The sequence below is a fragment of the Sylvia atricapilla genome, chromosome 2 (assembly GCF_009819655.1).
Source record: "Sylvia atricapilla isolate bSylAtr1 chromosome 2, bSylAtr1.pri, whole genome shotgun sequence".
NCBI classification, from domain to species: domain Eukaryota; kingdom Metazoa; phylum Chordata; class Aves; order Passeriformes; family Sylviidae; genus Sylvia; species Sylvia atricapilla.
Window position 1 is genome coordinate 74,563,226 of NC_089141.1, and position 20,139 is coordinate 74,583,364.

General features: G+C 37.8%; 1 protein-coding gene across 2 annotated transcripts in view; it reads right to left on the reverse strand.

Moving 5' to 3' along the window:
* Positions 1 to 19,910, reverse strand: part of UGGT2 (UDP-glucose glycoprotein glucosyltransferase 2) — a 79,419-nt gene extending 59,509 nt beyond the window's left edge. For both annotated transcript variants that reach the window (XM_066313445.1, XM_066313446.1), the window contains exons 1-7: positions 19,753 to 19,910; positions 17,714 to 17,796; positions 9,623 to 9,753; positions 8,405 to 8,517; positions 3,874 to 4,048; positions 1,821 to 1,917; positions 670 to 751 (exon numbers count right to left, since the gene is read on the reverse strand). In XM_066313445.1, the coding sequence (XP_066169542.1) occupies positions 670 to 751; positions 1,821 to 1,917; positions 3,874 to 4,048; positions 8,405 to 8,517; positions 9,623 to 9,753; positions 17,714 to 17,796; positions 19,753 to 19,910 (839 nt within the window). The remainder of the gene's footprint in view (positions 1 to 669; positions 752 to 1,820; positions 1,918 to 3,873; positions 4,049 to 8,404; positions 8,518 to 9,622; positions 9,754 to 17,713; positions 17,797 to 19,752) is intronic.
* Between the last annotated feature and the right edge of the window lie 229 nt (positions 19,911 to 20,139).

The window sequence follows — 20,139 nt, forward strand, 5'->3', positions numbered from 1 at the left end:
TATGATCCACTACATGGATTTGTTACAGGAAAAGGGAAGCACTTTGGATGACTGAAAACACAAAACAAATCCACTGAGGACTAGAAGTGCTCAGTAGGGTAACATTCAATTTCATTTAACAGATTGCAGCTTATATGCAGCTTGGAGATAAGATTAAATTCTCTTCCAGTTCCTGCTGGAAGAGAACGCAAATTCACAAACTCCAGAATGAGGTGTTATCTATAATAAGCCCATGTTCCTAGAAATATCACTCCTTAACTCTATGAAATCCATGACTATCCCTCTTAAAAATATCTTATGGAGATACAGCACATGGGTTTGGATTTCTTGTGCTACTTTTGCATTTTGAAAACCAACATTTTGATTTTAATTATCTAACAAATGTGAAATCATAATGTAAGTTTTTGTGAGTGTTACCCAGGCAGATACTTTTAATTAAATGTTTACTGTATACATTCTAAGATAATTAGAAAACTAAAAGCAATACATCAAAATTAACAGGATAAACAACCGTTGCATCTTTATGTTTGCAAGACATAAAAAAAAAAAAATCAATTTCCACCAAATAAAATAATTTCCAACATAAATCTCAATTCTTCTATTAAAAAACCCAACTGGTTGAGCTTCCAGAAACAAACATAAAAAATTAATTATAACTTATCAACTCACTTTAATCTGCCAAAGAGAAATCCTTGGACATCACTTTCCTCCTCCTCTTCCTCATCTTCCTCTTCTTTTGTCTCATTTGCTCCTGAACACATAACACATGTGGGCAATATAAGCCACGAAAGTTATTGTAGTACTATGTTTTCATGAATTATAAAACAGTTAATAGAAACATACAATTCCAAAGTTGTCATTCCTAGATGTAGTTTTAATTAAATTCATGCTTATGGAATCCAAATTAATTACTCTACAAATCTTTGCAACATTAAAATTAATTTTTAATACAATTCATTCAGTGGTAACAATTTTTATATAAAATTAAATAGGTGTGGTTTAAGAGTTCACTTCCCAGAACAGCCATTTCTCAGTTTGCTTAAGTGATAAGGTATAACTCTTATCAGTCAACTACTACCACACTTAAACTTGAAAAGCCTGATGACCTTAAAGCACTTGAATCTCCAGCTGGCATTTGATGCAAGTCACAGATCAGTCTCTTGCCCTTTAAAAAAACTAAACCATTTTTTGACATGACTCTAAAGTCATTAAACCTTAGTCTTTCTTTGAGAGTTAACTTGCTTTTTATTTTGTAAATGTCCCTGCAAAGTAATTTCTCTGTGTCACCATGCTGTAGTTACCACTTTCTGTAGTAAATGTCTCATTTCAACACATTGGAACATGCACCAGCTGCAAATTCTATGGTACATCACATCTTTTCTACACAAGATTGTAAAAGTATTTCCACAGAAATTCAGAAAAAAACCTCCTCATCCCTGAAACACTAATGTGTAGATACTGTAGCCATTAGTATCTAAGAGATGCCAACAATCAAAGTAACCGAAGTACAAAGGCAAACAATCTCAAAATTACTGAGAGGAAGAAGACCAGATAGTGTTTTGAAGAGCCACAGAAAACAGCAATTAGAGGTTAGAAAACTGACTGTATCCTAGAGCACAGATGTTTACAATATTCTCATCTATTTTGATTTCTTAGTTCCTAATACCCGAAATCTCCTTCTAGAGACAGAAATTAAGTATAACCTTCAAAACATTAATGACTGAATATTGTACAAACTGAAGATTTTCATTTCAATTTCATTCTCCAACAAGCATTTCATTCTCCAACAAGATATCAACTCAATTAAAAAACCCACATACCTTTAACCTGCGTGTCATCTACTGCTTTATATTCTGTACTCTTTATTGCAAGTTCCACACCATATCCAGATAAATACATTTTCCTGGAATTTGGTTTCTGCTTGACGATATTGTTTTAACAGAAGAAAGAAACATAACTTTAAAAAATGTATTTAAAGGAGATTAACAATATCTAATATTGTAACTTTAAAATGTTATGACATTTAAGTCATTACTTAAATTCATCTTTCAATTCAAAGTGCAAGGCAGTCCACTGAGAAGGCATGTAAAAAAATGTCACTATGTCCTTTATCTTCTGCAAATTACAGAAAGGCTGGTAAAAATTGTAGTCTTCATGCAATACTAGAAGAGGGACTAGAACAGGCAGAGCTCATAGCACCCTATACAATTATTAATGTCTCACAATTCACATTTTAAACTGATACTCATTTCTTTGTAATGCTGCCAGACTTTCAGGACATTAAGAGGAAATTCTCTATTTTTGCATCAGACTTTCTCTTCAAAAAAGTTTTGATAAAACATTTAATAACTTTCTGCACGGAATAATAATAAAAAGTATTAAAGTATCACGGCTAAAAACAAGTTGCCACTTACTAAAACAACAGCTACTTCTAATTTTGGAGTGGAAGTTTGACATTCAATAGTGTAAATACACAAAGCATACTCATTTCTGAATACATGCCCTAATTTGCCCTAAATATATGGAAATCCCCTTTCTAAAGTGCAATTTGCACATGCACAGGAGCAATTTCTTGAAAGCCTTTGAGGTTTAGTTTGTAATTTCCAAGAACCATTCTGTACTGAGAATCCTCCAGACTACAGGTGAAAACCCAGCAGGGCTGGGAGACTTCTCCATCCATCTATCCTCTAAGCAAAACTCAAGGCTGAGAGAGCAGAGGGTACTCTGTAAGCAGTCTCAGTGACACTCAGTTAAAAAAAGAAAGAGACAGCAGAAAGACCATACCTCTCCTGTTATCAATGCTCCCTCTTCTGGCATTTAATGTAAAAAAGGAGGGAAAATCCATCCCAGTATGTACCAAAGAATAAAAATGGAGGTTGTGAGGAAGGAAGAAAAGGGAATAGAGGTCTGAAGAGAGAAAAGGTCCAGGCAAGAAGACAACACTCATTTGGGGAGACCATGATGCATAAGCCAGGCAGAGCAATGAGACACTTAATATGCAAGTAGGCATTTAATTGAAATAAAAGCATAAGAGAATGAAGTTCAATAAAAATTATACCCCATATATCTTGAATTCAAGAATGGTTTCTTCAAGTTCTCTATCTCATTACTGTGAGCAAACAACTCAAAGTCATCTGCAAACTATGTTTCTCATCTCCCTGAAATGCCTGGTCTACATAAATCACAGCAACCTCTCACTCCATCAGATTATTCTCAGATTAGTCACACTATTTAAGAGCTGTACTTTGAATATAAATCACAAAAGCCTTCCAATAATCAAAACTGGGGACAATACAGTTCCATGTACTGGTATTTTTCTTGTTTTGTTTTGGGGAGAAGAGTAAGTTAAGAAAGAATTCAGAAACATTATGTTTCAAATAGTGACACTGAAACACCAGCATTTTAAAACTGGTCAGTGATGCTGGCCATGACAGCCTATGCTGCTGCATTGTAATGAACATGAGATTACATAGAGAATATGTAAAAATATAATCAGTAATTTCTGTTTGATTCTCTATTCTGCTTTCTATTTTTCTAATTCTAGTTACTAATATATTCAGTCTGCTGGACCAAGATTCACCCAAGATCTTTGTACACTGTACAAAACCCAGACATATAACCAAAAGAAAGGTATTTCAAGATCAGTGATGCAATCAATGCTTGCATGCAGGATGGGTAACATTACCATGCTTTCCTGGGTTCATAGTTTGTATTTGGTGAATAACTTCCCTAGAGAGTTTTAATATTAGAAAATGTATTGCATATAATTTAGCCAAATGTAAAAATAAATGTAGAAAATGTTTTTTTGTCAAAAAGCAAGCAAAGACAAAATACTAACAGTTAACTGAAACAATGTTGATTTGAATAGCATACCTGAACATAATGCCGGAGAATATAAACAATTTCTGCCTTTTGTGCCTTCTCAGATAAAATCTTGTGGAATTTGACAAAGTCTTTTGTACCTATTTCTGCATATAGGATAACTACTGGGCCATCCTCTTTGAGAGCTGGGAATTTATGGTCTCCCTTAAAAAGATACGGCCTGGGTCTGGTTTTAAAACAAATAATTGTGATATTATAAAGTCAGAAAATTAATTAAAACAGTGGCAGTTTTTCTACTTCATAATTAAAAAACCTAGTAAACCTTTATATGCTAAAAGGTATGCAAGCCATGTTAAAATCATCACAAAATAATAATGATTGCTCACAAACAAACCCCGAACAACAAATTCACAAGTTAAAGCATAAAAAACTTAAAAATTAGCATCAACTATAAATAATTGAAATATATTTTATCAAATCACAACACAAAGCATATGAAAAGCATAGCACTTGGTGATTTTGTGTATCAGTAACAGCTTGAAGCTTTTAACTTGAACAATACATTTCATCTATTAGAGATGCACAGACAATCCTTGAGTAACAGAGTAGTAGAGGGAGATCCTGTGAAGTTTGAGAAAGCTGACAACACACCTGGAAGCTAACTAGAGTTATACTATTTTGAAACTATCAGGCTTTGATAATTTAGCTAATTTTGCAAATTTTGACTGCCTACCTACCCTCCTAATTGAAAACCAGGACTAGAAAAGATACACTAATAATTTCTTAGATAAATAAACAATCTTTTGAATAAAACCTGGGAAAGATGGAGAGGTAACAGAGGATATTATTGAGTAATACACTCAAGGTACTAATTATCAATGAGCACACTTTTTCAAAGTTGCCTTTGCACTGATGGTCAAAAGACCAGTAAACTGTCTCCAAGCATCCCCAAGACATGTTAGGAAACTCCAATTCAACACACAGTACAGAACGGTGTGTGGTAGACACTCACTGAAGAGCCATAGTGGAAAGGTGTGAGCAGAACACCACAGTTTCTGTGATGCAGATCTTTGGAACAGCTTCAATATAAAGAACCACAGAATAATTTACACTGCAGAGGTATCTGTGGGAATACAGCTAGGAAGCAGGACTCAAAGTGTTGCAGGAACTCATTACTGAAGTAGATGTGCTAGAAGGCTACAAGCCCTGGCAAGTCAAGGCAAGATCCTGAAGAAGGAAGAGATCAGGATGTATGTTTGTTTGTGTGCAGGACAGCACAGGCCTGTACAAGTCTGTACTAGCCCATAGTTAAGCAATGTTACTAAGAAGCATAGATATTGTTGTTATGCTTGAAAGGTATATAAACCAGCAGTGGGTTTAATAAAATTGGCTTCATGATGCAAACCCATAGAGACCTCGTCTCTTCAATCTCTCGACAAGTAACCTCTGGAGGTAACGTGCTGCAAACCCTCCCTTCAAGCAGGAGCAATTTGTTATGAGATTACTCAGGGTTTTACCATCAGTGTCCTATGTAAGTTTGGTACACATGCAATCAAGGACATAATTTGTAAAGCAGAAATAAGAGGAGTCCAGTTTAAGAATTAACTTGGTTGCAGGTAGTTGGGTGCCACAGAAATATCAGGCAAGCTGGCCCAAACTATCACAGGACAAGGCAGACAAAATAGGTGAGATCCAGGAGTCTGAAACAACTCTTGAATGAGTAAGCTCAGTGGAAGAACTGATCTAGATTTGCCCCAGTGAAAGCACTTGTGTGGGATGTGACTTGTGCAACTTCCTTCTCATAACCAGAGAGACAAGAGCTGCCACTGTCATGGAGAGAGTGGAAAACCTCAGCCAAGGGAGCTTCTCTTTTCCTGACTAACTTTATCCCCTCTACTTCAACCAACCAAGCTGGTTACTGAGTATTGCCATGACTTGAATAGTGACAATCTCATATCACAATGAACATGCTTCATGAAAATATTAAGTGCTGCAACAAAAAACACTGCATAGAACTCCTCTAATGACCTTGTGTTGAGAATTAAAGTGTTCAGCCCTTGTAAATCCAAGATAAGCCTCTATTCTTTGTTTCTCTTCAACACTGAATAGTAGTGACAAGGAATTGATTCTCCTGCTCTCAGAACTGAAAGGTAATTAATTTTCTGCCATAAGAGATGCTCATAAGAAGGCTGCCTGAAAGACAAGGAAGAAGAGCTGGGCAGGCAAAAAGAAAAAGATAAAAAAATTACACAGATGTGGAGCTCAACACTTGCTAGGATAGTACAGGCAACTATATGCTTGTCTAGATAGCACCCAGGATAGGATGCAGAAGCAGTGTGATAGAAGACAGCAAACATGTACTGACAAATGTAAGGCACTGATTGTTTTGAGCAAAATGTGACTCCAATTAACGCTTCTGCTCTTCACAGCAACAGCCCCAGAAACCTTAGTGCTGTGTTTTGGACAGTTGGCAAGATAAGCAATCCCAACCATTTAACCACGTGTTCTTTGACATGCCCAGAGCCCTTGAGCTCTGGAGCCATTGCACCTCCACACAAAATACTTCCAATTAGAGCCACACGGTCCATTGCAACATGGCTGAAAGTGCAAAAGACACTGTTGCATAAAGGACTGAATGAAGTAAAACCTTAAGTGTGACATGCAGAATATTTGGCCTGAGACTTTCTGAATGATGGGTTGAGATGATGAATCCACACAAAAAGAATGCTGCAGCCTCTGTTTTGTCTTCCAGTGAGAGTTGAAATTATCAGTCCCTGAAATCAGGACATTTCTAGCATCATCATTCAAATATGGTGAACAACTGAAAGCACAGCTTAAATTGGCCTGGCTGAACTGGAAGAGTCATGACAGAAGACACAGAATGGAGCAGAAAGGAAAATCAAGAAGAATCAATAAATCAAAAAGATCTCTTCTATGAAGAGACAGAAAAAGAATGACTGGTTTAGAGCAACCAGATGTGACATGGCACACTGTCCCTTTATATCACTTGTTCACCTGGTAGAAAAGAAAGAACAGAAGCACAGCCCTAGCATTTTCACCTAGCCTAAATATCACCAGCATAGGTGAAGCATCTATTACCCAGAGTACAAATGGAACTAAGAGTGGGAATGATTACCTGAACATGTGAATGTGAACACGTTTTTCTCAGAGTCTAGCTCCAGTACTCTAAATATTTGAGTGACACAACTGCTTTTGGGGTGGTGAGAAGGAGGGAAAATTCATCAAGATTTTGTTCCTGCAACTTTGAATAGTGTGATGTGACTGACTGCAAAGTTATTGAAAATAGAAGACAAATCAAATAAAAGAAACTTCAGTTTTGTTGCAAGTTCTTAGTGATTTCTACAAGTCTAAATCTCTCAATTTTGAATAATTCAGGATTCTATTATTTAATATCATGGTTTACCAGAATTTTGTACATTTGGGAATAATATCTCCAGAGAGGAGAATGTGCTGAATCCAGTTAATTGCTTTAAAAGTTTACTATATTCAGAAATTGCAAAAAAATGTTATGGTCTCATGATGCCTTAATATATGGCCACAAAAATTCAACAACATTTTAAATTATTTGTAGCATATTTTGGCTTTTATCTAGGAAAAAAAGACATTTTTTAGAAGAATAGAATTGGTAAAAATGGGAAATTGTAAACTGGACAGTGAGTTGTTTTTACAGAAACCTTGGCTATTGAATAAGGAAAAGACAATGATTTAGTAGGTTGTAATTGTATCAATGGACTTAGAACCATTAATATAGATACCACAAATCACACATGTAGAACACAAAATTATTTTCAGAAGCAACCAACCCCAAAGAGACAAATTTACAGGTTTTCAGAGTTTTCCCCCACAATTTATATTGACCAAAAGCAAAATCCAAGAAATATACCCTACTAAATCATCTTCCAGCTCTGCATACCTCCATGAAATGGCTGAGGGTATGGATATTAATGTATGTTATGGAGACCATTGCTGGGGAAAAAAAAATAACCAACAAAGAAAAGAATTCTATATGCAGGTCTTGAAAAAAACCACAAATGAATACTTTTTTTAAAAAAATAGAGATTAAATATTATGTTTCCATTACTTTCTTATTGTTATTTTGATAGGTTCTACACATTTTACTTCAGAGCTCCAATTCTGGATTGATGTCAGTTACCACAGGACAAAACCTGCAGAAAGGATTGGTCAGTGTAAAGTCTAGCACAAGGTGAGGAAAGGTTATGCCAGGTGAGGTAGACTCCTCTTCTACTCCTATGCCAAGCCCTTGCAACCCAGAAAACCTCAAGTGCAGCGACACAGACTACAGAGAAAGGTCTGTCAACGGAGTACTGTGTCAGACATAGAAAGCTGTAAGTTTTTATAGAAAGTACACTCTAACTTAGACTTGACTATTCCATGTAAAAGAAAAAGAAAAGGAAAAAATACAAAATTGTCCATGTGATTAGAAGACCAAAGGTCTATAATTTTATTTTAAAACTTACTTTGATGCATAACTGATGAACTCGCATAATATTGAGCTCTTTAGTAATCTATTTTTCCTCTTAAACCAGATCATTATATTTACCTCTTAGTAGCCTTCTTCAGCAGCTTTTTTATTTCATTAGTCTTACAGGTGCGCTTCTCATGGATAACCACAAATGCATTGCAGCCTTCTGGTGGAGGTTCATCAGCTGCAATCTAATATTTCAACAATTATACTCAACCAGAATGCTTTGATTGCACTTAAACTCACATCCCTTTGATTAAAATAACTCAACAGCTGCTATTAAGCTGTGTTTCTAATTAAGCCCATTCAAAACTGGGTACATGTTAGGGGGGAAAGAAAAAAGAAGAAAAATATTAAAAGATTAAGACCCTATAACCTTTGTGAGGCATAGTCTATTAAATGCAGTCACACTCCAGAAAATGAAAAGTACATTCATGTTCTATAAAGACAGGACTTTATAAAATCTCCACAAGCTGAAAACACAGTCTGTACTCCAAGATATCTTAACTTTGGTTGCTATCAGCAATCATGTTAACATCCACAGATTAGACTTCTAAGCCAATAAATCCCAAACAAATCAAGTTTTTGATTCTCTCTCCCATCCGCTGCCTTTTTTTAAAAACTCTACTCAGCTATTCAGATATGAAATGGGAATCATGTGACTGCATGTCAGTGAGTCTGGGTTCACCAGCTGAAAGGTAAAAACAAAAATATGTGAATCTGAGATTATGATATTCCTCCAGAGAACACCTGCAAAACTCCTTAAGTTTATTACAGCTTATTACCTTTCAGAAACATGGATTTCTCACTTTATCCTAAAGGTGGCATTGCTAAAAGGAGGAGTAGCAATTTTAGATTTAGAGGCACAGTGAATTTATGTCCTCTCCCTTTTTAATTAATAAAACATGTTTTTCTAATTTTTCAATTTTTCAAATATTAAAATAATGAGAAATCTACTAAATAACAAATATAAATTGCTTGAAGCTACAGGAAGTGTCCTACCCTGGCAATGTCTGAATTCCCACAGGATTATTTGAAGCAATGCAAAAAATCCCCACGATCTGAGTTTTACAAAATGAACAACTGAAAAAAAATTCTAGCCCAAAAGGATTGTTATCCATACAATTGAATATGAATATTTGTTCCTGTCAATATAACCAGCTAACAAAGCGTCACCTTTATCGTGTTAGATTTCAAATGATACTGGCATATATTTACTGAACTGTAACAATGAACATTGTTCAGCCAAAATACCTCATTCAATCATGTACCAAATATATCAGGCAATACTGTCACCTGCTGAAACATCTGAACTGTTGGAGAATAAGCCCGTATGGAAAGTGCAAACTTCAATAGATTGATTTGCAAATTGGATAAAAATTGTCCTGCTTTCTTCAAGATTAAATTGTAATAGGAGTACTCTGAATCTGTTGAAGAGAGAAAAAAAAAACACAAAAGACAAACTTTTAGTATTTAGCCGTAAATGATGTGGCATATCTACCTACACTACACAATAAGCAAGTATTAATGCCAGTGCTGCTTGGCATTCCAAAGTGTTCAGTGTTGTCCACTAATAACAGTTTCCTTTCCTATGAATCCAGAGGCCTAATATTAGAAAACAAAACAAAACAAAACAAACAAAAACACACCAAAAAAACCAACCAAACAAACAAACAAACAAAAAAAAAAAAAGAGAGCTCAATAGCACTAGTTAGTATCAAAGTTATTTTCAGCAATATAAAAACCCACTCAACAATGATGTCTATTGAAAAACCTACATGGAGAGTCTGAATAGAGAATTATTTTACAAATAATTGCCTCACATTTAGTTTTGAAACACTCCGACCATGCAACTTACATAAATAAAAATCTTCTAAAGGTGTCATTCTTTGGACTACTTTCACATATTTTATTTCTTTCTTAAAATATATTATAAACAAGAGTGTGAGAATGGATACAACATGTGAAATACTTCCCCCTTCCCTGCATATCTTGTGTTTTCAAGGTCAAAATTAGGACTCTGAGTAAGAAGGTAGGTGGATGGTGTCTGGAAATTACAGAAGTGATAATACAGAACATTGGTCAGAATTCGATTCTCATTCTAGGGGCATACCCAATTTTCATAACTAAGCAGCTCCTATCCTCTCATTTTCTTCTTTACAACCCTGTCATGGTTGTAAAAAAAAAAAAATCTTTTGCTCTTAAAGCCTCTAGTATCTCCCTTCTGCCTTCTCCTCCTTAAAGCTCATTATTTAGAACAGCTGAATTTGCTGTTATTCACTAGAAAACCATAACATCAGAAAAGTGTATAATCTGCCTTTCAAGAAAGCTCCTTCCCATAAATTCTATATGATGCCCTGGTTTCAGAAGGGGTAGAGTTAATTTTCTTCCTACTAGCTAGTACAGTGCTGTGTTTTGTATTTGATATGAGCATAATGTTGATAACACACTGAAGTTTCAGTTGTGGCTCAGTAGTGCTTACCCCGAGTCAAGGACTTTTCAGTTTCCCATGCTCTGGCAGCACAGAGGTGCACAAGAAGCTGGGAGGGAGCGTGGCCAAGAGAAGCTGACCTGAACTGGCCAAAGTGTCACTCCATACTGTGGAATGTCACACTCAGTATATGAACTGGGAGGGTTGGCTGGGAGCTGTCAATCTCTGCTTGAGGACAGGCTGGCCATCAGTCAATGGGTGATGAGCAGTTGTATTGTGCATCACTTGAGAGAAGTTTTATTCCTCTCTTTTTCCTTCCTGTTGTTATATTTCAATTTATTTCACTTATTAAACTGTTTTTATCTCAACCCACAGGTTTTATCATTTCCTAATGCTCTTCCTCATCCTACTGGGGAGGACAGAGCACAGACATGTGCTACTTAATTGCTGGCTGGGTCTAATACATGACATATAATTGTTACTGTCTTAGATTAAAATCAATGGATGAAAAACCTATCTATGTTCTCTACACCCCATATAGCCCTGGCAGAACCCAAATGCAAGAAAGCTGGTGAAGGCTCTCGAGCACAAGTCCTGTGAGAAGCAGATGATGGAGCTGGGGATGTTTAGCCTGGAGGAGGCTCAAAGAAGATCTTACCACTCTGCAACCAACCCAAAGGAGGCTGTAACCAGGTTGGGGTCGGCCTCTTCTCCCTGCCAAGTATCGACAAGACAAGGGGAAATGGCCTCAAGCTGCGCCAGGGGAGGTTCAGGTTGGACACCAGGAAGAATTCTTTCACTGAAAGGGTGGCTGAGCATTAGAATGGGCTGCCCAGAGAGGTAGTGGAGTCACCATGCCTGGAGGTGCTCAAGAAGTGACAGGACGTGGCACTTGGTTGTTTTGGTTTAACTGACTGAGCAGCAATCAAAGGCTGGACTCAGCCTTGGAGGTCTTTTCCAACCTTAACGATTTATTTTAACTTTAATGTTAATTTATTTATAAATTTGGCTTCACACATTTCAAACAATGAATATAAAAATTTGGAAGCAACAAATCCTTCCAGATTGAAACTTTTTTCAATAACTGTATTTTCAAATTTTCTTGAAATTATCTCTACAACAATAAAATTAAACCTGAAATTTCTGCCTCTTCACTCAGCCCCAAATAATACCCTATTGAAGACAATGAGGAGCAATTATTAAATACATAATTCTAAAGATACTGCCTCAATAAAATACTTTTACCACAAGTCTTTTATTTTTTTGGTTTATAAATTTCATCTGTGCTTTCACTGCTATGTTTAAAACAGCTGATTTTTTTTCCCCTGGAAGATGATTATGATGATGATTTTAATAAGATAAAAAAAAGCAGATAATTTTTATCTGCCTATAAAAATGACTGTACAACATTGACAAGGATATATTTATCAAATCATGCATCCACTCCCACTACTTCGACTTCTATTAACACTATTGGTTTCATTTAGAATACAACTGTACTTCAAACTTCTCCAAAATACATTAATTCATATCAAATGCTATTTGAGTTGCCTAATGCAAAACCAATTTTTAGAGCTTATTACATGCACAGAATCACACAGAATAATCTGACATGGAAGGAATCCACAAGGACCCTTAAGTTCAATACTACAGTGAACTTAAGTGGACTCTCAGAGCCTGTACATGGATTGAGCCTGTGACCTTGGTGTCATTAGCCCCATGCTCAAACCAAGTGAGCTAATTTCAGTTAAACTGAACAATGCTTTGATCTTTGCAAATTATTTTCACACAGTATTGAATCCCTGAAGTTTGGTACTACTTGCCCTCTAAGCTCATTTTAACATTGTCAAAAAAGTAGAAGTCATAGTAAGTTTCTTAGGATGTTACAGGGAGTCATAGAGAACCAGATTTCTCTGGTTATAAAATCCTGCATGACAGCATATTACCACTAAATCATTAACAAAGTCAATTTAAAAGTAAATAGGAGACCACACTAATAGAATACAGCCCCGGAGTGCAGACATCTGAATGAACATGTATGAGCTTCACATCTGTGAACTTTTTCATCCTAGTCATGAGATATATAGCCTAGGGGCCAACAAAACCTGAAAAGCTTATTCTGAATATGCCTTAATTTGCCTGCTGAAAAACTCTCTCAGCTCCTGTAGCCAAATTGATTAGATTGACTCCAGCAAGAACTGAACAGCCAGCTAAGCAGACTCACATTTAAATGTTGACATTTGCTGTCCACAATTTACAGGAGTTATCTTTCATCACAGGTAAGTTAAAAATAATTAAAAGAGACAACCAGGCCAGTCACAAAAGATAAGAAAGTATTACAGCACAGCTCCTCAGACCTCATGTACATACAGCATGAAATTAACCTGAATATATGCCAGTAACCCACAATAGAATTCAAAGTACTGAGGCACAGGAGGTAGGGAGAGTAAACATAAGGGACATAATTAATCAGAAGAACAGAGTGTGCTGGAATAATTACTTGGTGGAATGGATGTATGAGGATTGTTCCAACTGCATAGATATGAATGTTCGGATCCACAGATGAGCTAGAGAATTAGAGACCCCAGGCAACAGTAGTTCAGGCAATCACTGGCCAGTCAAACCTATGCCATTCAAGTAAGATGCCAATAAAGAGGGAATATGTTCTTTTATCGCATTATTAGTATAGAAATGCCATGTTTGTGAAACTGATTCCTCTGGAATCTTTAAGGTTTATATACACATAAAAATACTTGTCTAATTTAGTTGTGAATAATGTGTAGTCTTCTAGGTTGCAAAAAATAATTCGCATGATTGTTGTTTATATGTGATATACTGTTACATTTTTCAGAGAAAATTGCTTCCATAGAGAAAATATGTTTGCATGTTGGTTTTGTTTTGGGTTTTAATATATATTTATGAGGCTGCTGAAAATTCAATATATAAACTGAAGCACTTGGGAAGACAGTAAACACTCAAGTGATAATTAGTCGGCAGGGAACTGGCTACTTACTTTCCCTCAGTGATCATAAATTAACTCTTAGGGATATAAAAGCAGCAGCAAGTTTAAAATGCCATCTTCAGTGTTTTGTAAGTGCTGGGTTTAGTATGAAATTTTTGCAGCTTTCATTTCTTTATAACATACCTGCAGCTCAAAATAGCATCATCTGCCTTTCCAAACATTACACAAGCCTGGCAGAAAACATGTTGCACATTAAGTAGATATAAACAATGTTGCCCGTGTTATCTGAAGACCTCACTTTAATTTGATACAGTGTATCCCATCACTAACCTTCTCCTGTTTCCCATATGGTATAATCAAAATGCTGCCCAAGTTGATTTGAGTCCACATTACGAAAGAAAAAAGTTAAAACCACAAAATACATCACCAGACTAAATGTTTCACCAAATTCCATGTACATAATTCCTACCAAATCCATTAAAGTGCTACAAATATTGCAGCTACACAGACCATTAATAAAGCTAATTTTGTAATGCCAAATATTTTAAATGAGCAAATTAACAAGAGATGTTGATTATTCTAAATTTAAAACAACAAATCCTGAGAACTGATTAGAAAAAAACCAGATGGAAAATCAACCAAGGGAGGATTTAGGGGAAAAAAAGCAAGTTACCTTATTTGATTTTTTAAGTTGCCTTCCAGTTTTAACACTTTACTACTCTTCTGAAACATCCAACATATGTTGAGATACAAATCTATCATCTAATTCCTTTATAAACTCAGATTTTCAGCTTCAAATCTAGGAATTCTTTACCTTTTATGAAAACGTTTCTATTAAAAAAAACAATGCTATTATTTCCTGCTTGTTCATCCTGTCTACTCTTAGCATCACTCAGAGAATAACTGAAAAGTCAATTGTCCCAGCCAATCCTTTTTCAGCCAGATCCTTTAATTTACTGAAGTAGTTGTTGCTACATCAGTTTTAACACATCCTGAACATCCCTCTACATCAATGTGTCCTGACATGCAGCTGCTAAAGCTGCTAAGACAGAACTCATTCCACACCATACAGAGAACCAACTTCTCCTCAGAGGTAAACTGTGCCACTGCACCAGATTCTCCACTCAAACTGACCAGTTTGTTGTAGACATCTAATGCAGACTTCCTGTTCATTAAGAGTACTCATTCCTTACATTAAGACTACCCCAACTATGACTTCACTTTTAGGAAAGCCACCTGGTGACAGAACTTCAAGTTTCCCTGCATTACTGTCATAGTTGCATGTTGGCCATAAAAATAAATATACACACCAGTTTCTCAATATGTTTAATAAAGTAGTATTTTAGTATAGTCTCAAGGTTGCCAACTGCCAGAATCTAACAGTCCACTGGCATGATAGGTCATGGAGATCATTCTACTGTAATTTATTTATTGTTAGTCACAGAATTTATCCTCAATCACAGAGTTTATCCAGGTGAAGTAGGTATTTGACTAACAGCTAATTTCAACAGACATCTGTGTCACTAAGAATAAATGTCATTAAAGCTTCAAACTCCTTGGAAAGTGTGTCCAAGCAAGCAAAAAAGAGATGTCTGATAAAAAAACTCCTGACACATCATCTGATACAGCAGTCTTATCTCAAGGCAACACCAACTGCATCTAAACCACTCACAGAAAAAAAAAGAATAAGTTAAAAACGACTTCGAGAGGTCACCTTATCCAAACTCTTACTTAGAGAAATAATTTCAAGGCTTGATGAGGCTGCTCAAGGCCACATGCAGTAGAATTTTGAATTATCTCAATGAATGGAGATTCCAGAGCCTCCTGGAGCAGTCAGTTGCAATGTTTACCCAATCCCAGGGCAGAAAAACTTCTCCAGTACCTAGCCACAACTTCCATGTTTCAACTTCTGCCCTTTGCTTTTTTTCATACTGCTTCCTTCAGGAAGGGCCTGGTTCCATTTTCTTTGCACATTTCTCTACTAGGAAGCTGAAGATACAAGGTCTCTCCTTACTCCTTCCTTTCTCAGGTTCACCCACAGCCTCTCCTCAGAAGTCTGCTCCACCTCCCTAACCACTGCAGAGATCCTCTCCTAGATTTGCTCCAATGATGGACTCTTATCTTTCTTTTCAAAGGGAGCCCCAACATGGCCCCAGTACTCCAGATTCAGTCTTACAAACACCTCAGACAGCAGAATAAACACTTTGACCTCTTGCTGCTGCAACCTGGCATGTAGTTGGCCTTCTCACTGTTTGCAAGGATCCCCATTCTCAAAAAACCACTTTTTAGCCAGGCAGCACCAAGATTACACTGTTGCTGAGATTATTGCAGCCCACACGCAGGGAGTCTGTAAAGCGCCTTTGCCGAATTTCCCAACGCTCCTGTTGGTCTGTCTCTCCAGCCTGCCAAGGTCCCTCTAATTACAGTCCTACCTTCCAGTTTCTCCTCCCAGTTTTGTGTGATTCCTAACCTTGTGGAGGGTGTAACACATGCCACTGTCCTGTGTGCTGACAAAGACCTTCAATAACATTAGACAACAGCACTAGCCTCAACAAATGCTACGAGAAGCTGACCACAGGTCAAATTCTGCACCTCTCTCCATTTTCCATGTCCTCATGCCTTATACAGAATGGCTTTTAGCAGCATCCACCACCTGGGCATTCTGTTCTCAGTGATTCTCTCTGGTTTTGCACATACTTCTGACCTTGGTTTTTTTTTATAATTTTCCCAGCTGATACTCTTCAGTTTAAATCACAGTTCTTTGTACATTTTCTCCTTGTACTTTTTCCATTCTAAAGAAATGATAAGGAAAACACAGGGAAATAGCGAAGTCAAAAATCACACTTTACTTGACATAAAGCACATCATGGAATCAAAAGCAGCAAAATTATGTTTACCATGTGTGACCCTGTTCCCGTCTTACTAACGTTTTAATGCTTGGAGCACTGCTGAGCACTCAAGTAACATTATCACATGCACATCACAATCTTTTTGAAGTTGTATTTAGTCAGTCACAATCATTGAAACATTGTTTCTGAAGACCTCTCCCCCATATACAGCATTTTTCATGTACTTGCACTTCTCACTGCCCTTTTCTGCATGATCTCTCTACAATTTTTTATTTTTTGACTATTAATTTAACATTCAATTTCCCTCAAGTCTCTTCCAGTGGTAGTGTTAGGTGCTTGCACTCATGCCTAAAGAGTTGTACTATTCTATAAGTAAAATTAAGCAGCCTTACTTTGCTTTGAAGCCTTTTTCACCTTGTTCATCTGTTGACTTACCAAGCAGGTCTAATACTGCCCAACCCAGTGTAAAGCCCTGCAGGTCTCCCAATTTTTCATTACCATGGACATTTCTAGTAAACTGTTCTCTAGGGTTTCTTCTGGGGTGGCTTTTTATGTTTCCTTCACTGGATTTCATGCTTTGCTCTTCTCTCCAAATTTCTAACAACTTAATATTCTTCTGTCTAACCATGGAAGGCTTTATTAGTCCTATTTTGTCAGTGACAAACCTTTATTCTAAAACATCAGTACTGATGCTAGAAAACAGTCTCCACACCACGTACAAGTATTAAACCTATTCTGGTAATTCTTTAAATTTTTCCTTTAGCATTTCCTAGCATTCTCTTTTAGTTATTTGTGTGATTTTATGCCCTGCAAGCATCCATCCTACAGAAAACATGAAGTCTCAATATCCTATAAGCTCTTGGCAAGTCATGTAAGCAGGTAGGTATCTTTAATCTTCACACTTCTGTTCTATATTGTAAGAGCAGTTCAGTCCATCTCAACTTTCTTTATTTTTTTTTTAACTCCTCTGCAAGTATTGCTCTTAAGGGAAAATATGCTACAACTTTCTGAAAGAAAGTTGCTACTTAGTAAGCAATAATTGAAAAATCTAGACTTGACCTGCCTAGAACTAATTAATGTGTTGTGTCTCAGGTTAAATACAGCACAGGATAACACAATAAAAATCGGCATGCTGTTTAACTTACCTCCTTGCTTATAAACTGTTAATTCCCGCACAGTTTCCAAGAACTGCCAAAACTTCTCATTACCATCTTCTGCAATAAATTCACTGTTTAAAAATAGAATTGATTGTCCATAGATTGATTTTTGTCTAAAGATGTACCACAGTAAAATCCTTCAGTTATTTAAAACAATAAATACCCATCAGCAACCAAATGTTAGATATTAAATGACTAACAACTATCTCCACAGCATAAACACTGAACTGAGCTATATTTTGGTCAAAAGATATTTTGAACAAAGTATTATCATCCAAACTCAACAATCAGAGCTGTAAAGCATACAGACTGTTCTCCTGTTAGAGAAAACCCCCGAAACATTCACTTTATTTTTCCACAGATATTCCAATATACATTTATAAATGAAAACAACTCAGTGTACAAATTTTATTTAACAGTAGCTAACTATACAAATAAGAACACACTCTCTGTTAGGTTACAGTTTTTCATTAAATTACAGGCTTTCATCAACAACATCTACTCTGCTGTGCATGGAGGGAGATGGTCAATCTTTGAAACACTTTCAAACATAAGTTAATCCTTACAAAACATAAAAGGTAAAGTTTACTTTATATTGAATATCACCCTTCCAATTTATTTTTTTTTTTTCAAACTGGAAGAGGCAAAATTTAGGTCAGATATACAGAAGAAATTCTTTACTGTAAGGGTGTTGAGGCATTGGAACATGCTTCCCAGAGAAGCTGAGGATGCCCCATCCCTGGCAGTGTTCAAGGCCAGGCTGGATGGTTGTGCTGAGCGACCTGGTCTAGTGGAAAATGTTCCCCATGGCAGGGGAGTTGGAACTAGACGGTATTTAAGGTCCCTTTCAACCTAAACCATTCTGTGATTCTATGATTTACAGGTTAACATTTCTAATGTTTGTGGTTTTCCTTAAGGGAACATCAATTGCTTTCGCTCCCCATGCTTATGTCTACCAAAAAGCTCCATTTGCTAGCATGACTATGCTGTTTTCATTTCTTTACTTTGGAAGTTTGCCTCTCCTTTGATTACAGAAGCTTGCAGTTCTCCCCTTCATGGGTGTTCTCCAAACAGCAGCAAGTAAGTTTAAAAACAAAACAAATTTAAGCCAAACGGGCAGGGGAGCCATAAGCATACAAAACTGGAGAACATTTTACCTTTCTATTGTGGATCACAGAGTGGTTTGGGTTGGAAAGGACCTTAAAGATCATCTGTTTCCAATCCCCCGCTATGGGCAGGGACACCTTGCACTAGAGCAGTTTGCTCCAAGCCCCGACCAGCCTGGCCTTGAACATTGTCAGGGATGGAGCATCCACAGCTTCTCTGGACAAACTGTTCCAGTGTCTCACCACCTGTACAGGGAAGAATTTCTTCCGCACATCTAGTCTAAACCTACTCTCAGTTTGAAGCCATTCCTCCTTGTCCTGTCACTGCATGCCTTGTAGGAAAGGCTCCCGCCCCATCTTTCTTATAGGTTTCCTTCAGGAGACTGAAATTAGGTCATCCCAAAGCCCTCTCTTCTCCAGGCTGAAGTTATGACTACAAGTTAACAATACCTTTTAAAACACCACCGTGTTTCACTCTTACAGGTCCACATCTACACTAGTACCTTTATAATCGCTTAACGTGCTAACTCCTTGGGGGCAGACGAAGATGTTATTCGGTGGAAGGCAGGGATTGTGTAATTGGCCCATTACATCTCCTCCACCCAACGACCCGCAAAATGCCTGAGCAGGACAAATACGGAGCCTCTTGTACAGCTCCCTCAAAGTGCGGGAGAGCCTTGCCAGCACTGTCCGCAACACTTTCTGAGGTGAGAAAGCCGTTCAGCCTCACGTCCACAAAGTACTTTAACACACCCTCCGACAGAGAGAAACGCTGCCAGCCCCCTCTGACAGCTCCCCTTCGCGCTCAGCGGAGGGAAAAGGGGGTCCCTCGGCCCTCCTGTTCCCCAGGAGACAGCCGGGACAGAGCGGCCACTGGCAGGAGGAGGAGAAGGAGAAAGAAGAGGAGGAGGCTGCACGCACCTCGCCTCCAGCAGCAGCGGGGTCGCCGGCCACTTCGCCGCCAGGCGGGCGGTCACGGGCTGTGCGGAAGAGGCCGGAGCGGTGTCGCAGGGGCACGGCCGGGCACAGAGCAGGCAGAGCAGCAGCACCGGCGGCAGCAGCGACTCGCAGCCCGCCATGAGGAGCAGCGGTACAACCCAACCCCTCACGGCCCCCGCGGCCGCGGCGCGCGCCCCGCCCACACAGCCATGCCGCTCTCCTACTGGCTGCGCCGCGCCCCCGGCGTTGCGCTATTGGTCAGCCCGGAGGCCAATCAGTGGCTGACGGCACATAAATAGCGGGGCGGCCTGCGCCGTGACACGCGGCGCCGGGAGTGCGCAAGCGCAGAAGCAGCGCTACTGCTCCCTC